The sequence below is a fragment of the Phalaenopsis equestris genome, unplaced genomic scaffold, assembly GCF_001263595.1.
Source record: "Phalaenopsis equestris unplaced genomic scaffold, ASM126359v1 Scaffold000288, whole genome shotgun sequence".
Lineage (NCBI taxonomy): Eukaryota > Viridiplantae > Streptophyta > Magnoliopsida > Asparagales > Orchidaceae > Phalaenopsis > Phalaenopsis equestris.
In genome coordinates this window covers 114,841-130,530 of record NW_018164730.1, presented here as the reverse complement: position 1 = coordinate 130,530, position 15,690 = coordinate 114,841, and the positions used below count along the sequence as shown (strand labels likewise).

General features: G+C 34.9%; 1 protein-coding gene across 6 annotated transcripts in view; it reads right to left on the bottom strand.

The window, feature by feature from the left end:
* LOC110025098 (reactive oxygen species modulator 1) overlaps window positions 1–11,626 on the bottom strand; it is a 51,248-nt gene extending 39,622 nt beyond the window's left edge. For 4 of the 6 annotated variants that reach the window (XM_020725373.1, XM_020725374.1, XM_020725376.1 and 1 more), the window contains exon 1: window positions 10,350–11,615. In XM_020725373.1, the coding sequence (XP_020581032.1) occupies window positions 10,350–11,237 (888 nt within the window). In that variant the 5' untranslated portion in view covers window positions 11,238–11,615. Of the gene's footprint in view, window positions 1–10,349 lie in introns of all 6 variants that reach the window. The other 2 variants (XM_020725377.1, XM_020725378.1) reach the window with 2 other exon arrangements.
* Between the last annotated feature and the right edge of the window lie 4,064 nt (window positions 11,627–15,690).

Here is a 15,690-nt window from a genome sequence, read left to right as displayed (position 1 = left end):
AACAAATAATCTATGCAAGGGGAGAAATATATTTGATTTCATGATATCATATGATTGAGTAATAGTCAACAGATATTTCAAGAAATAAGGGGGAAAAAAATTATAGTGGAAATTAGACTAACTAAACTACAGATAAATTATTTTTAATGAAAAGATAAAAACTTTTTGCAGAGATTACAAGGTAATTTCAGGGAAAAAAAAAATCTGAAATAGCATTGAATGGCAATCAAAAACTAGAGAGAAAAAATTAACTATAATAATAGAACTAAAAAGGAATTACCAATATTCGTAAATAAATTTTTAAAAAGGGCAGACTGGAACTTAAGTTTATGATAGCAGGATCACCAGTGTCGTTGCATTGCATTTGTTCCCAAACCAAAACTAAATTGGCTTGGTCAAGAAAATTGCTTTCTGGTATAGCCAAGCAGGAAGTTGCCTGACAACATGGGATTTAATTTGGGAGCATCACAACCATAAGTGCCGCAACCCCAATTAAACCCTTAAAAATAAGCCCAAACTTTATTTAGAAGTATATTGCTAGTTGAATTAAGTAAATTCTCATAGAGATTTCATACCACAGAAATGAATTACATGTGACCTAAGTGATGTTGTGAAATAAAAAGGTTCAAAAAGTTACAAATAAAATAAATGTGCTTTCCAAGAATGTCTGAAAAAGTTACCAAGCCAGAAAATAAATATGGGAAATTTAAGAAAATTGCGAAGAGGTTAGCAATCAAAGTAATAGCTATGGTATTTGATAATTTGATGATTTGTACAAAATGTTGGGTAGAAAGGAGAAGAAAAAGAGAGCAATGAACAGCTAAAACCAAAAAAGGATTTCAAAAGATGATAATCAGACAAGTTACATTAAAACTAAATGTAATATGATTTCACTTGAAAAAATAAGACCCAGATCCTTAGCTTGGTATGGAAGTTTTCCCTTGGTTTTCCTTTCAATAGGCAGTATTGTCTTGAATGAGATATGCGCTTTAAAAATCCCCAGTAAACATGTGCACCCTCATTACATCAATACACACACGTATATGAAATAGCTTCAAATAACTTGTCAAACTTTGTAAGGGTATGGCGATTTTGTTATATTAAAAACAACAAAAGCAAATTTGTACCAAATAAATCCAAAATATTTAAAAAAAAAATACATATATTTTGTTAATTTGAAATTGAGAACTCTAATAAAAACATTTTATAAAAAAGCAGAAATAAAAATTTATCAAATATACAGTAAAAAATACAAAATCAGAATAAATTCTATGAACATCCATAAAAAACTTACGGTTCAAAAGATATGCATACCAAAAAAGTAAAGATTTATAAGAGCTATTTGAGAAGTTTGGTCAATATGTCTTGTTAATGATATTATAACAACCAATAAAATTTCAAATAATAAAAGAATAAATGAATATTCAAAATTATAGCAGTTATAGGAAAATTAAATTTAAGAGTCCGATGATAGATTTACAAAGAGATATGAAGTAAAGTTTGAAGAACATCACAATAACACAGGGTAATCCGTTTGAAATATCATAAATAGGTCAACCATGGAGATGCCTCTCTGCCAAAGAGCCAATAAAAAATTCACAAAAAAAAAAAAAAAAAAAAAAGATATTTACATGATTTATTTGTCAAATATGATCAAGCATCACTGTAGTTGATGTCCCAATAGTATGCTAAGTTACTAAATACGGTGAAACAATACTAAGTATTACAAATAATCTGAGAAAAATAAAATTATTTTCAACCATATAGATTATGTCAAGGACCAACACGACAATGTCTTTCGTTTTTAGGGAAGGTCCTTCAAAAAAAATATTCAAAATTAAGTATTATGGAGAATGATAACTGTAAATGTCATTGCCCTGATAAATCCTAGTATGGAAAACAAGAGGGTTAACATTAATAGAACAAAAGTTAGCACATGATAATTTTTTATTGGATGCAAAATTATTAATAAATAGTCCAGGAAAATAGTCAAGGATGTTCTGCATCAAGAAAATATCTAGTTGAAAAACTTCAAAAGTAAACTGTAAGAAGAAAATATCATAGATTAAAAAAATTAGAAGACGCGAATAAGATAAGGCTTGTGTTACGCCGTAGCCTAAGGGTAATTTAGTTTTATTATTATTGTTGTTGTAGGGTATAAATAGGGCTAATATGTTTAAGGTTAGGGTTATGCATGAGATTGTTGTCTTGAGTCTTAGAGTTTGCGAGAGATGTCCTACCTCTCGAACTGTAGGATTTGGCAGAGATCGCCTGCCTCTCGAATTGTAGGTGCTTATCTTATGTATTCGTGTTGACTTGTTTGATGTTCTTGCACTAAAATATTCATTTATCATAATTTATGTGCAAAAAACTTTTCGGATTGTATCAAGTTGGCATTAGAGCTTTTAATTTATGGAAGATCAAAAACGGATCGTAGTTTACAAGCACATCAAACCCTCGCGATCGAGATCGCAACGCATAGGAATTCCTTGGAAGACAATGGAGGCAAGCAAAGGATTGCGGTGCGTATAAGAATTCAAGATAGCGGCTTTCTGGAGTTCCGCACGACGTCCAAAGATCTGTGTTGAACTCACATACAAGGATTCCAGGATCTTGGCGTTTATAATCCCACATGGCATGCAGGAGTGCAGTTATACGTCGCTACCACTGGTGACCAAACCTCACAATTAGAACCGGATCGCGACGTACAAGAATTCCTTGTGAGATCAATGAAAGCTTTCGTGATCAACATAGTTTTGGGAATAATGACGGCCAAGAAAGTGAATGATTTGGAGAACAAATTGGAAGAAGATGTGAGCCAAATTAAATATGAGATGGAGGAAAGATTCTCAATCATAGAATGAAGGTTTGTCTTCGATTTGAGGGCCGATTTGAGGGCCGATTGGAGAGCTTGTAGGAGATGACGATAAAGCTATTGAGATGCAATCCAAGGCCCTGCCGATAGTTCAATTTGCATAACATAACCAAGAGATGACCCGAGGATCCTTAGATAAATCAAAAGAAAAAGAGATTGAATGAAAGGAACATGAGGAGAAAAATGTCCACCAACAAAAACCCCCTCATAGGGCTATGATGGTGGGTGGATTTGAGATTTCTGATGGGGGAGGTTGGGCTGAAACATGGAGCAGGAATCATGCAGAGGGTATGGAGGAGCACAAAGAAGAAAGGAGAGAAACCAGAATGAGGTTTGGTTATGATCGAAGGAGGGAGTTTTATCCTCACTATATGGGGGGAAACACCAGCAGGAGAAGTTGGGGTGGAGATGTTAAGATGCACGTGAGTGGGTGTACCAGGTCGATATTTTAGGGTGAAAGGTCTAAATAGGGAGGAGAAGCTCATGATAACAGGATTATGCTTGGAGGGGAAAGCCTTAACTTAGTTTCAATGGAGGGAGGCTAGATAATAGAGCTGCTTGCGGAAAGAATTTAAGGATTGATTTTTGGAATATTTTCGAGCATTTGAGAAGAAGATTTACATGAACAATTTTTTACAATGATTCAAAAAGGGTTCTTAATGGAGTATAAGAAGAAATTTGAAATGTTACCCGACTGTTTAAGAGGGATATCAAAAGAAATGTTGGAAGACAATTTTATTGAAGCCAGAGATTCGAGCATCAATTCATATGCTGAGACCACGAGGATTGAGAGAAACTATGGAATTAACATAGTTGGTTGAAAAAAAAAAGCAATGGAACAGGTGAATAGGAACAACACATGTGGAGTGGAATACCAAATTGCTACAACCATAATAATGCCAAAAAATTGAATAGTGAAAGTCTAGAGGGAGGCTCCACGAGACAGGAATAATGAGCCATGACCGGGAGCGACACTTAAGCGTCTTAGATAGATTTAAGAGAAGCGAACCGAAGAGTTATGTTTTCAGTGTGATGAGAAGTTTGGCCCATGACACCGTTACAAGGATCAAGCATTACAGATTCTTACACTGTGACAAGAAGACAAGGGATAAAGAAAAAGAGAAAGTTGTGATAGAGGAGCACCTTCATTTTTTCCCACCCTGAGGACAGTGTGTTTTTTTTAAAGGGGACTATTGTTACGTCGTAACATAAGAGCAATTTAGTCTTTTATTAGCTAAGAGCAATTTAGTCTTTTATTAACTAAGAGCAATTTAGTCTTTTATTATTATTGTTTTGGGTATAAATATGACTAATATCATTAGGGTTGGAGTTATGCATGAGCTTGTTATCTTGAGTCTTATGGTTAGGGTTTGAGAGAGATCTTTTACCTCTCGAATGGTAGGTGTTTATCGTATGTATTTATGTTGAGTTATTTAATATTCCTGCAATAAAATATTCGCTTGCCCTAATTTCTGTGGAAAAACCTTCTTGGGTCATATCAGTCTGTAACACACATCCCAAGTAATCAATGACCAAAAAAATACTAATAGAATCCTAAAAAGTTAAGCATGAATGAGAATGTTAGGATAAAATTTCCTAAAACTAAAAAAGAAAGCAAAATATAGAAAAGAAGAAATGACAAGAAAGCTTGACATGTACATTCCCCTAGTGGGTATTTATACACAAAACTACTTAAAAGAATATAATTACAAAATACAAATTATGAAAATTTTAAAAATTAAAATTATTGTCCAAAGTCTCTTATCTGAGCTGATGAGAGAATGCAACAATTTGTAAAAGCCCCTTTTTCCATGTCAAGCACATGAATATTTGACCCAAGTTTTCTCTTATTCAACAAGTGAATTTGCGACGCCTTTTATTTCTTATTTAGCAATTCTAAGACTGTCAATTTTGCTAGCCCTTAGATATTTTTCAACGCTCCCCTCAAACTTCATTGAAATATTCAATGGCGATGCCAATTGAAGAATAAGCAATGAAGCTCAATGCAAAATGTCGACGATGAGCTTATATCTCACATGTCCTCAAGAGATTGTGATGTAGTAATCAGACCATCCCATTATCATCGATATCTTAGAAGTACCAGGTGAAGTAAGTTGAAGTCAAGCAAGCAATTTTTACTTGGAGATATAGTTGGTGTACATGATCATTTATAGTTATTGTCTTAAAAAGACATTCTTGGGACACCCCACTATATTGTTAGGATCTTTGATTGCCCCCTAATCCTTGGATGGAGAATTCAGATGAACTTTAATGTTGATATTTATTGTAAAGGACGAGAGAAAAAAAAATTAAAAAACAAGATAATTAACCTTTATAGATCTCAACAAGAATGGGAGATCCCATAGAGGTGCACATTGAATGGTATGAGTTATATTTAAATGAAAGATAGTGGGCCTCCTTTCCCATGAGCAATGTTAAACCAATAAAATTATATTGAAAGATATGTGTTGATAATATTATATATTGCACACTATTAACTGAGGCAAAAGGCCAGAAAATCAATTTGAATTTTTCTCCTTAAAGATAGTCTAGTTCTTAGGAGAGTTAGTGAGGTTCAATGTAAAAGTTGAAATCAATTTAGATTAGTTTCTCTTCGAGATTAAATAGGAGGGTCCCAACTCTCCTTTGTGAGGAGCTTAGCATTTACAAGAAGGTTGTTTTAGTGTTTTGGTGAAGTTTATCGGAAAATTGACGGTCATGTAATCTCTAAATTTGTGTGGGATCAAATGTCTCCATAATTGAGAAGCATTTTGGTCATTTGGTCGATCACAAGGTGAAAATTCAAGTCACGCCATCTTTGAAATTTACATTGGACCATCAAATCCTTATTAACAATGGAGGGACCAATGGAGGTCCTAAGCCCCAAGCATAGTGCTATAAAATGTCTAAATCAAATGATTCGGCACATTTAGGAGTTCTGAAATTGTTGTTCGTGAGACTCTGAATTAGATGAAAATTTTCAAGTTGAACCCCAATGATAAGTTTTAATTAGACATGCTTCATGAAGGTTGATGCAAAACTCGACAGGACAAGCATTGCAAGAATTTGAAGGATCAACATCCCATGCAAAATCCATTGGGTGAAATGTTAAGTAAGGTGGAACCCGGTCCACTCCCTTGAATTGGCGATCTCGACATTTATGGAAATTATTTAAGTTTATTTCCCTATGTAATTTGCTCTCTGTTATAGCATGATGCCTCCTATTTTCATTTAAAGCAGTTGTCTTTCTTGACAGGAAGAATTAAGGAAAGCTTAATTAAAATTGTTTAATTAAATTTTGCCCAGATTAATCTCCCGCCTGTTATAATTCGCAAATTTTGAGCTTCCTTACATGGGCCAAAATTGGGCCCATATAATGGCTATAATTGATATGCATGGAAAAAGCTATCCCTTTGGTTTCTCTTCTTCTCGGTTTGAATCTCTCAATTACAGAGAGTGAGAAAGAGAGAGAGGAAGAGAGGAGAGAGAGAGAGGAAGTTGTCTTGTAAATGTCGAAGCTATCGACTCTGTGTAATCCTCAAGATAATAAAATTCTCTGTAACTCCGTGGACCTAAGCAACTTGCCGAACCACGTAAATCTCTGTGTTCGTGTTTTTCTCTATTTTACAAATTTTTCGTTCCAATTTTTCATTTTATTGACGTTGTCTTTCACAACAACTAATATTAGAGTCGTGGTTACAGATCTAAGGAAGAACGATGGTCGGAGATCATGACATCAGGGATCGAGAAATTCGATGACATAAATTTTGATTATTGGAGGATGCAGATAGAGAACTATCTCTATGTGAAGAAACTTTATCTTCCGTTACTGGGAAAGCGACCGAAAAAGATGAATGAGACGGATTGGAATCAGTTGGATCGACAGGTTCTGGGGGTTATTCGATTAATCATGTCGAGAACTATTGCTCACAACGTCATCAAGAAAATGACTACTACAAATCTCATGACAGATTTATTAGGTATATATAAAAAGTCATCGGTGAATAAAAAGATGCACTTGATAAAAAAGTTATTCAACTTAAAGATAGAGGAAGGTGTGTTTATCGCTCAACATCTGAATGATTTCAATATCATCACAAATCATTGTCGTTTATTGAAATTAATTTTGACAATGAGATACTTGCGCTGATATTGTTGGTTTCATTATCAAATAGCTGAGAAGCCACGATAATAACAGCTAGCAATTCTGCAGGTAAATCTAAGATGGAAAATGATAATATTCGTCATTTAATTTTGACTAAGATGCGCTGAAAAGATTCTGGCGAGACCTCGGATTAGAGTTCAACATTAAATGTTGATTCCAGAGGTAGATCACAGAACATGAACTTAAACAGAGAAAGATTAAAATCAAAGCACAGAAGCAAGAGCAAGTCAAAACCTAGTCAGCAAGCAACCTACTGAAATCGCAGTAAAGCTGGTCACATAAAAAAGAACTACAAAAATCCGAAGAAGACAGAGGATGATAGCGCTAATGTTGTAACAAAGAAGTATAAAATGCACTATTGCTGGCAATTCAAAGTTCTGTTAATTCAAGGGTTTCTTTCCATACATCTTCTCACCGAAAGGTAATGCAGAACTATGTTATAGGTGACTTTGGGAAGATGTATCTGGCTGATGAAAAAACTCTGGACGTGGTAGGGATGGGAGACGTTGATATTGCAATCCCTAACAAAAGCAAATGAATTTTGCAAAAGATCAGACACATTTCTGAATTGAAGAAAAATCTCATTTATGTTAGGCAGCTCGAAGAGGGTGGTCATTCAGTAGTATTCTCAAATAGCTTCTGGAAGGTTTCAAATGGGGCATTGGTACTAGCTCAAGGTAAGAAAACTGAAATACTATATATAATTATAAGTTTTCTCAGGCTATGTCATATGAGTCAGATGGGCATGAAAGAACTTCAGTTCAGAGGCAAGCTACCAGAGCTGAAGTTAGTTGATTTCAGCATGTGTGAGAGTTGTATTATGGGGAAGCAGATGAATGTCAGTTTCTTGGAAAGTGGCGGAGCGCCAAAGGCAGAAAAACTGGATCTTGTACACAGATGTGTGAGGACATTCTCCAGTGACATCTCTTGGAGACTATTGTTACTATGCCCCAATCATTGATGACCACAATAGAAATTTAAGGTTTGTTGATCTATTAGAGGTCACAGTGCAAGACAGTAATGTTAGTGATGAGAAAAGTGGATCTGGGACACCCATTCATATTATTCCGCAGTCAGTTGCAGATTTTCCACCCCTACAACTACAATTTGCAGGTCAGTCAAAAATAGACATTCTCCTCAGCGTTACTCACCGACCTTGAACTACATTATATTGACATATGGGGGAGAATTGCAAAGTTATGAAGAAATCTTAAAAGATGAAAATTCGAGCAAGTAGAAGCTTGTCAGAACAGATAAGAAATTGAAGTTGTGCCGACTTCAACTGATCTTTTAGCTTAAAGACAGATGCTTAAAGTTACAGAGGTGGAGAATATCACGTCTGAAGAAGAAGGCGATGTAGCTAGTGTCCTAGTCTCCAAGTGAGAGAATTGTTAAGTAAGGTGGAGCCCAGTCCACTTCCTTGAATTGATGATCTCGGCACTTATGGAAATTATTTAAGTTTATTTCCCTATGTAATTTGTTCCCTGTTGTAGCTTATCGCCTCTCGTTTTCATTTAAGGCAGTTGTCTTTCTTGACATAAAGAATTAAGGAAAACTTAGTTAATATTGCTTAATTAAGCTTTGCCTAGATTAATCTCTTGCCTGGAATTTACAAATCTTGAGTTTCCTTATATGTAGGGCTGTCAAAAAAGCTCGTTGTTCGCGAACAATTCGTGTTCGGTTCGTCAATGAGTTCGTGTTCGATTCGTTCGATAAGTAAACGAGACAAACACGAACAAATTTTTTTCGTTCGGTTAGTTAAACGAACCAAACAAGAACAGTGATGCGTTCGTTCGTGTTCGAATCGTTATTGTTTGAAATATAAAATAATATAAAATAATTATATATAAAAAATTTATTATATTTTAAAACATTAAATTTTATAAATTATAATATATAATAAAATAATAATAATAATATATTAATATACTATAGTAGTAATATACTAATATAGATATTGTATATTTATATAATATAATTTATATAATTAATATATAATATTATTTTTATATATTAATATTAGGGATGTCAAATTGGCTCGTCGTTCGCGAACAGCTCGTGTTCGGTTCGTGTTCGGCTCGTTCGTTAGGAAACGAACACGAGTTTATTTCAAACAAACAAAATTTTAAACGAACCGAACACGAACACAAGCTTTGTTCGTTCGTGTTTGGTTCGTTTACACCCCTACTTATATGGGCCAAAATTGGGCCCATATAATGGCTAGAATTATGGTTGTCAAAAAAGCTCATTGTTCGTGAACGGCTCGTGTTCGGCTCATTAGCTAGCTCGAGTCGAACACGAACAAGTTTTTAAAGCTCAAATTATAAACGAGTTGAACACGAACAACTCTTTGTTCGCTCGTGTTCGGCTCGTTTTAACTCGAAATAAAAAAAATTATATAATTATTTATATAAAAATATATTACACATATTATTTATATAATAATATATTATATATATTTATATCTAAGTTTAAATCGTAACTGCTCTTATGATAATGTGGTTATGTGTCATGTTTTGCATATATTTGGTTCAGGTTCGAAACCAGTACTCTACATCTATTTTTTCAGTTTAATTTTAACGAGTCATTATCGAGTCGAACATGAACACAAATATTTAAATCAAGTTGAACACGAACACATTGTTCACGAGTCGTTTTCGAACACGAGCCGATTACGAACGAGCCGAACACGAGCCAAGCCTGAGCTCGCTCAAGCTCAGCTCGTTTACAACCCTAGCTAGAATTGATATGCATGGAATAAGCTATCTCTTTGGTTTCTCTTCTTCTTCTCAGTTTGAATCTCTCGGTTACAAACAGTGGGAAAGAGAGAGAGGAAGAAAGGAGAAAGAGAGGGAGAGAAAGAAAGAGTTCTCTTGTAAACGTTGAAGCTATCAAAGCTGTGTAATCATCAAGATAATAACATTCTCTGCAATATCGTGGATGTAGGCAATTTGTCAAACCACGTAAATCTGTGTGTTCCTGTTTTTCTCTATTTTGTGAATTTCTCATTCCAATTTTTGCTTTATTGTCATCGTCTTTCACAACATGAAGATCATCAACGCAAAAACTACGTCTTCCATGAAAAAAAAACAGTAGAAAACTATCAAGCTTAGTTTTTAAGGCTATACCAAACTTAACAGCCATTGCGCCAAACAATTATCCATTCTACTCAACAACAAAGCGCAATATCATGCTAAAATACAAAATAGCACAACAAACAATAATCTTGCCAAATTGAGGCCTTAGAAGTGTTCATCTATTTTCAAAGATTAAAAACTGATCCGATGAAATATAACTACAAATGAATACCTGAGAGGCAGATGCATCAATGTCCTTGCCTTGGAACTTTTGAAGAAATAACGCCTTCCGTGCTTGAAATGCAAGAGAATATTGCAGACCGACCAAATTTTTTATATCTTTCAGGCCATCTGATGGCCGAATCTTTACTGTAGAAGGATCAATAGGACATTTTGCTACAGTTTTCACCCAATTCAACATGCTCGCCATTGGCTCCCTTTTCCTCTTAAGAGATGAGAAACTCCCGTTCGCCAACTTCGAACCCAAACCACTAGAATCATTTCGACCAACACATTTGGCATTTTCAAGCAGCAACATTGGCTCCTTCTGTCTTGCTCGAGTCAAGAACTGATCCCTCTTTGAATGCGGCGACAGTGCGAAATCCACACCATCCTTCTTCTTCTGTTTCAGAATCTCCTTGAAAAGACTTCTAACTTCAGACTCAGAATCACTCATCAACACTCCCAGATTCTCTTCAGAAGCCGAATAGCCTCCCAACCTGCTGGCTGCAACCCTCTGCAAACAACGCTCCAACAAGTTCAGGTACTTGGCATAGATCAGTTTCAAGGGACACCCAATTGCCGATTCCAATCCGAGTTCTTCCGCCACCACAGCCCAAGCCTTGTTAGCCGTCACGGACTTGTATCCGCCTCTCTTAGAAACCAGAAGGTACAGCTTGTGCAAATCTATCGGCCTCCCATCGCCAAGCATGGCCGGGAATGGCCGGATGTCACTCTTGCAGTGAAGCTCCTTTAAGAAAACCGAGAGAATCTGCTCGAACCGAGAGACGTCGGTGATGGGATCGAGAGCAGAGCAGAAGCCGACGTGTTGAAGCTGACGGAGGATGTAGCAGACATCAACAGAAGAAGACTCGTCCTCCGGAACCAAACATCCTTCCATTGAAGAGGGCACGGATTAATGGCCGCGATAGCCGCCGTCGCACGGCGGAGAAGAGAGGGCCAACGGCCCCCCGGCGAAGTTGAATGAAAAACGGCACTATTTATGGCGATTTGATTTTCAGATTGCAAGAACTTCTAGAGACGTTGGATGTAAAATCAAAGAGATGGGGGGTGTTCAGCCATTTTTTTTCCCAACATTGCTATAGTTTTGGTGGGGAGGAAGGAACATTAATTTAGGTCACAAGAAACCCTATTCTTCCTAGGTTATTCTCAAATTTATATATGGAAAGGAATATGGTTTGGATTTTTTTAGACCTCGAAAGCAATATACGTGAGTCGAATTTGCGGCTTCGCGGTGGAAAATTACACCCTCAATCACTGTATCACGAAATAAGCGCACAATTCTTTAGAATTTGTTTGATATAATTTGTGAGGTTGAACTAAAAATAATTGTATTTAGTTTGAAATTTATAGAATACAGACTCCATATGCGGTGCTAATCTCAAATCAAACCCAACTGTTTTCAAACATATCACCTTATACATTGTACATTGTCCGTTCGTTTGGATTGGTTAGTTTTGTTAAATGGAGCTAAACAAAAATCTGAAATCCAAAAACCTAGATCCGACAAATTCTTACTATAATTGATCCAAATCAAACTGAAATGTAACTTAATTTAATCCATTCAATTATGAACAAATCAAAATTTATGATAGCACGAAATTATTAAAATTTAAAGCTCTTCTTTAAAATAATACTTTTTTTCGATAATGATGGTTACACCAACTTTATTCAAATAGAAAAAATATATATATATACTACAAAAATACTCACACAACACCACAAACTTCCAAAAATGATTTAATTGCTCAATCTATTCTTAATTTGACTCAAAATGGGTTAATATTGGTGTCATTAGGTTCATCTCATCGAGCCCGTCAGTTTGACTATAAAAATACCAAAATCAGAGTTCTGGATAATTTTAATTGAAGTGAAAGTTCATTGCTGAAAAAATTATCTTGAAATTCATGTCACGCCTTGAGATTCATGTCAGATGATAAAAATTTGTTGATTGTGTATCGATAGTATAAGAAGTAGATTATTAACAATTCAATAAATTTGGCATTTAATGGCAAGTTAATTAATTTTATACTTATTTTATATTATTATATTTATTTGTATATATTTTGTACACTCAATAATTTAGTATTTTAATAAATACATATGCATAAAGAAAATAATGAGTCAATAGTCTTATGATATATTAACTTTTATTTTTAATTTTATTTTTAATTTTTAAATTTAATTTCTATTAACATTTGATGAACAACATTGAATAACTACAAGATAGATGACTAAAAATCTATTTCTTTATAAATCAATATTTAATAATCAAATTATTGGACAAATGCCAATATGGATGGGTTAAAATCTAATTTTTCTTTCTATAAAACAATGAAGTTATAGTTGAGTGAATTATTGTTATTTCTTATTACAAAGTGTTATATATGTAGGATAGTGATGAAGGCTATCTTTACAAAACATCAATTCAATGGATCTCTTAGCATGAGAGGATGAGAAAATAATTATTATGCTTAGAGGGGTTTTGTTAGGGGATTGATAACTTTTCTGATTAATATTCTATGATTTGATCCTCCTAGAAATGTCCTTTATCATAATTGTTTACCTCTTTTTTGGTTGAGGTTTAGTTAGGATCTAGCCATAGACATAGAACTTTCCTATTGACTATTTCTAGAGGACTAGAAAAGGAACACTCACCATTAGAAGTTTCAAATTCTTCTTTACTAAACTTGAAGTTCCACATGTTGTTCCTAATTTCTAGCACTTAGTAGGTGGGGTCAATATAGAAAAGCTCAAGGGGAGTCCCCCATAGGATGGTCCGACCTTAGAACTAACCCTGGGTGATCTGTTTTTGGTGGGGCTAACTTGCACACACTACACTCTCTCAAATACCCTAAACCTTAAGATCCCTTAGGTTGGTCCCTTGACTCCTTTTGGAGAGCTTATGTGGAGACTTTGGCTAAAAGGATTAGAACCAGCACATTGAGCATCCAAAATGAGTCATAATTTGGTTCCTATTAGCTTAGTATGACTTCATGGCTTGTTGACCCATTTTGGCCTAAAATTACCAAATTACCAAAGTATCCCTACAACCCCAATCTTTGCCAAAAAATCCCAAAATTACCCAAAATACCCAAACTTGCCCAAAAATCATCTCAAACCCCTTACCACTACATAAATTGACCAAAATTCACAAAAAATTACCAAATTTCCAAAATACTCCAAAAATTACTCAAAATTACCAAAATGCCCCTCATGACCTAAAAATTCAAAAAATTCCAAAATCATCCCAAATATTCCCAATTTCAATTCTTTATCATTAATTTGACCAAATTAGTCCAATTTGACCAAAAGCCCCAAGTTACCCTTAAAGGCCCAAATGCCCCCAAATTAGCTTCAATCTTAGCTCAATTGACCACAATCTTGTCTAATTTCAATTCCAAATCAAAATTCAACATCCTAAATCCTAATCTAAACAAAATTCAAGCTCATTTTGACCCAATTACAAGCTCAATTTTACTCAAATAAAAAGCCTCAATTTTGACCATATGCCTAAATCCACTAAATTACCTTCCCAATTCAATTCAAAATCACTTGAAATTCTTCCAAAGCCTTCATGACATATTCCTACACCATACTCAACATTCAATTAGCCCAAAATTTTAGCCCAAGTTCAATTTCAATTTTAAAAAGCCCAAATCCTTAAGGCATTCTAAAAGGCCCAAATCCAAAAGCCCATATGAAAAATTTTATCCCCATCATTCATTTAATCAAAATCATCCCCTAAGTCTCAAATTCATGATCAAATTGTTCTATATCAAGCATCATGTCAAATTCCACCAAAATATTTCATAAATTAAAAAATCACTCCTCATGAAAGTTGACCAAGCCAAGGACAAGCCATGAAGCCACTCTCAAGTCATGGGTGAGCCATGAGAGCTATGTGCCATGAGAGCCATGCCACATCATCAAGCTATTAATGGCAAGAGGCCAAACCACTTTCATATATCCTTAATATTCTTTTAACCCCTCCCATGAATCACTCTAACGCATGGTTAGCTAAATCTCCTTGGATAGAGACCTCACCAAGATGATTAAGTTGAATCATCTGATTTCTCTTTCAAGCCAGCCTTGGTGGGTGAACCCAACCCAAATCCGTGATTTAACCCAAAATGACCCTTTCCACATCCTATTTTAAGAAACCATGATTTGACCCAAATTGACTCAAAATATCCATTTCCACATACTATTTCAATCTTATACCCTTACACAAGGCCAACCCCAATTGACTTCACCAAACCCAAGCCCTGACCTCCTTGAGTCAGATGGTGACCTCAGCCTGGCCGCCTAGGCTACCGAAAAAGCCATGTCCAAAAGCTTCACCTAGACCAAAACTCAAAATTAAACCCATCCAATTTGTCTCATCCAAATTGTACTATTGCACATTTTTGGCATCCACATAAGCAACCCAAAGCACCCACCAATTACCCTTGATGGCCTCTCCTTCCTGATGCATGGAAACTTGGGATTAATTTAAAAATAAATATGCAATGTAACCCAAACAATAGTGTAAGTTTAATGAAAATAATTTATCTTTAAACCTCTTTTAAACTCTCAATTCCCTTCTACATATAACGCATGTATATCTATCGTTCAAGTAATACTGGGCATTAATGGATTCCTAGATATTGATCCCACAGGGAGGCCGAAAATATATATAAGCTAGCTATTAATATTATATTCTTAAATTAAAATAAAAATAAAAACAAAATAAAGTATGAAGTTTGAAGTTAAACTACTCAAGTGAAATACTACCAAATATGCAGGTGTACGACTACAACAGTTAACTTAAACTAGATGCTAAACTTTCAAAAGTAAAATTGTTGAAATAAAACAAAGGTTTTTGTTGAGGAAAAGTTCAAGTATGAGAAAACACCCTTACCCTTTAAAATGAAAATATGGCTTGTGAAGTAATTGAAATCATTTGAAAAATATATTTAAAAACAGTTTTGTGCCCAATAGGAGCAATCCTACTCTCTACCCTCTTCCGAGCGCTATATTGAACATTGACTAATCCAGATTTTGGTCCCTAGTTCCGTAGTTAGGCTGGGAGGATTCAATGCCTCTAGACACATTATCACATTAGTTTCCAATTAACTAAAAGAATTGGGGATTTTTAGTCTGTCACCCTAGAAATCTCATATTCTACATCCAACAAAGTATATTTACCTATTTATTCGCACCCAATCCCATGGATGACATACTCTCCCATGAAATCAAATGTGATTCTCCCTTTATTGTAGAAATCATATCCACTTTTTAGAACATATGTTTCTCAAACATTTTAACAATTTAATTGGTCAGATCAAAAA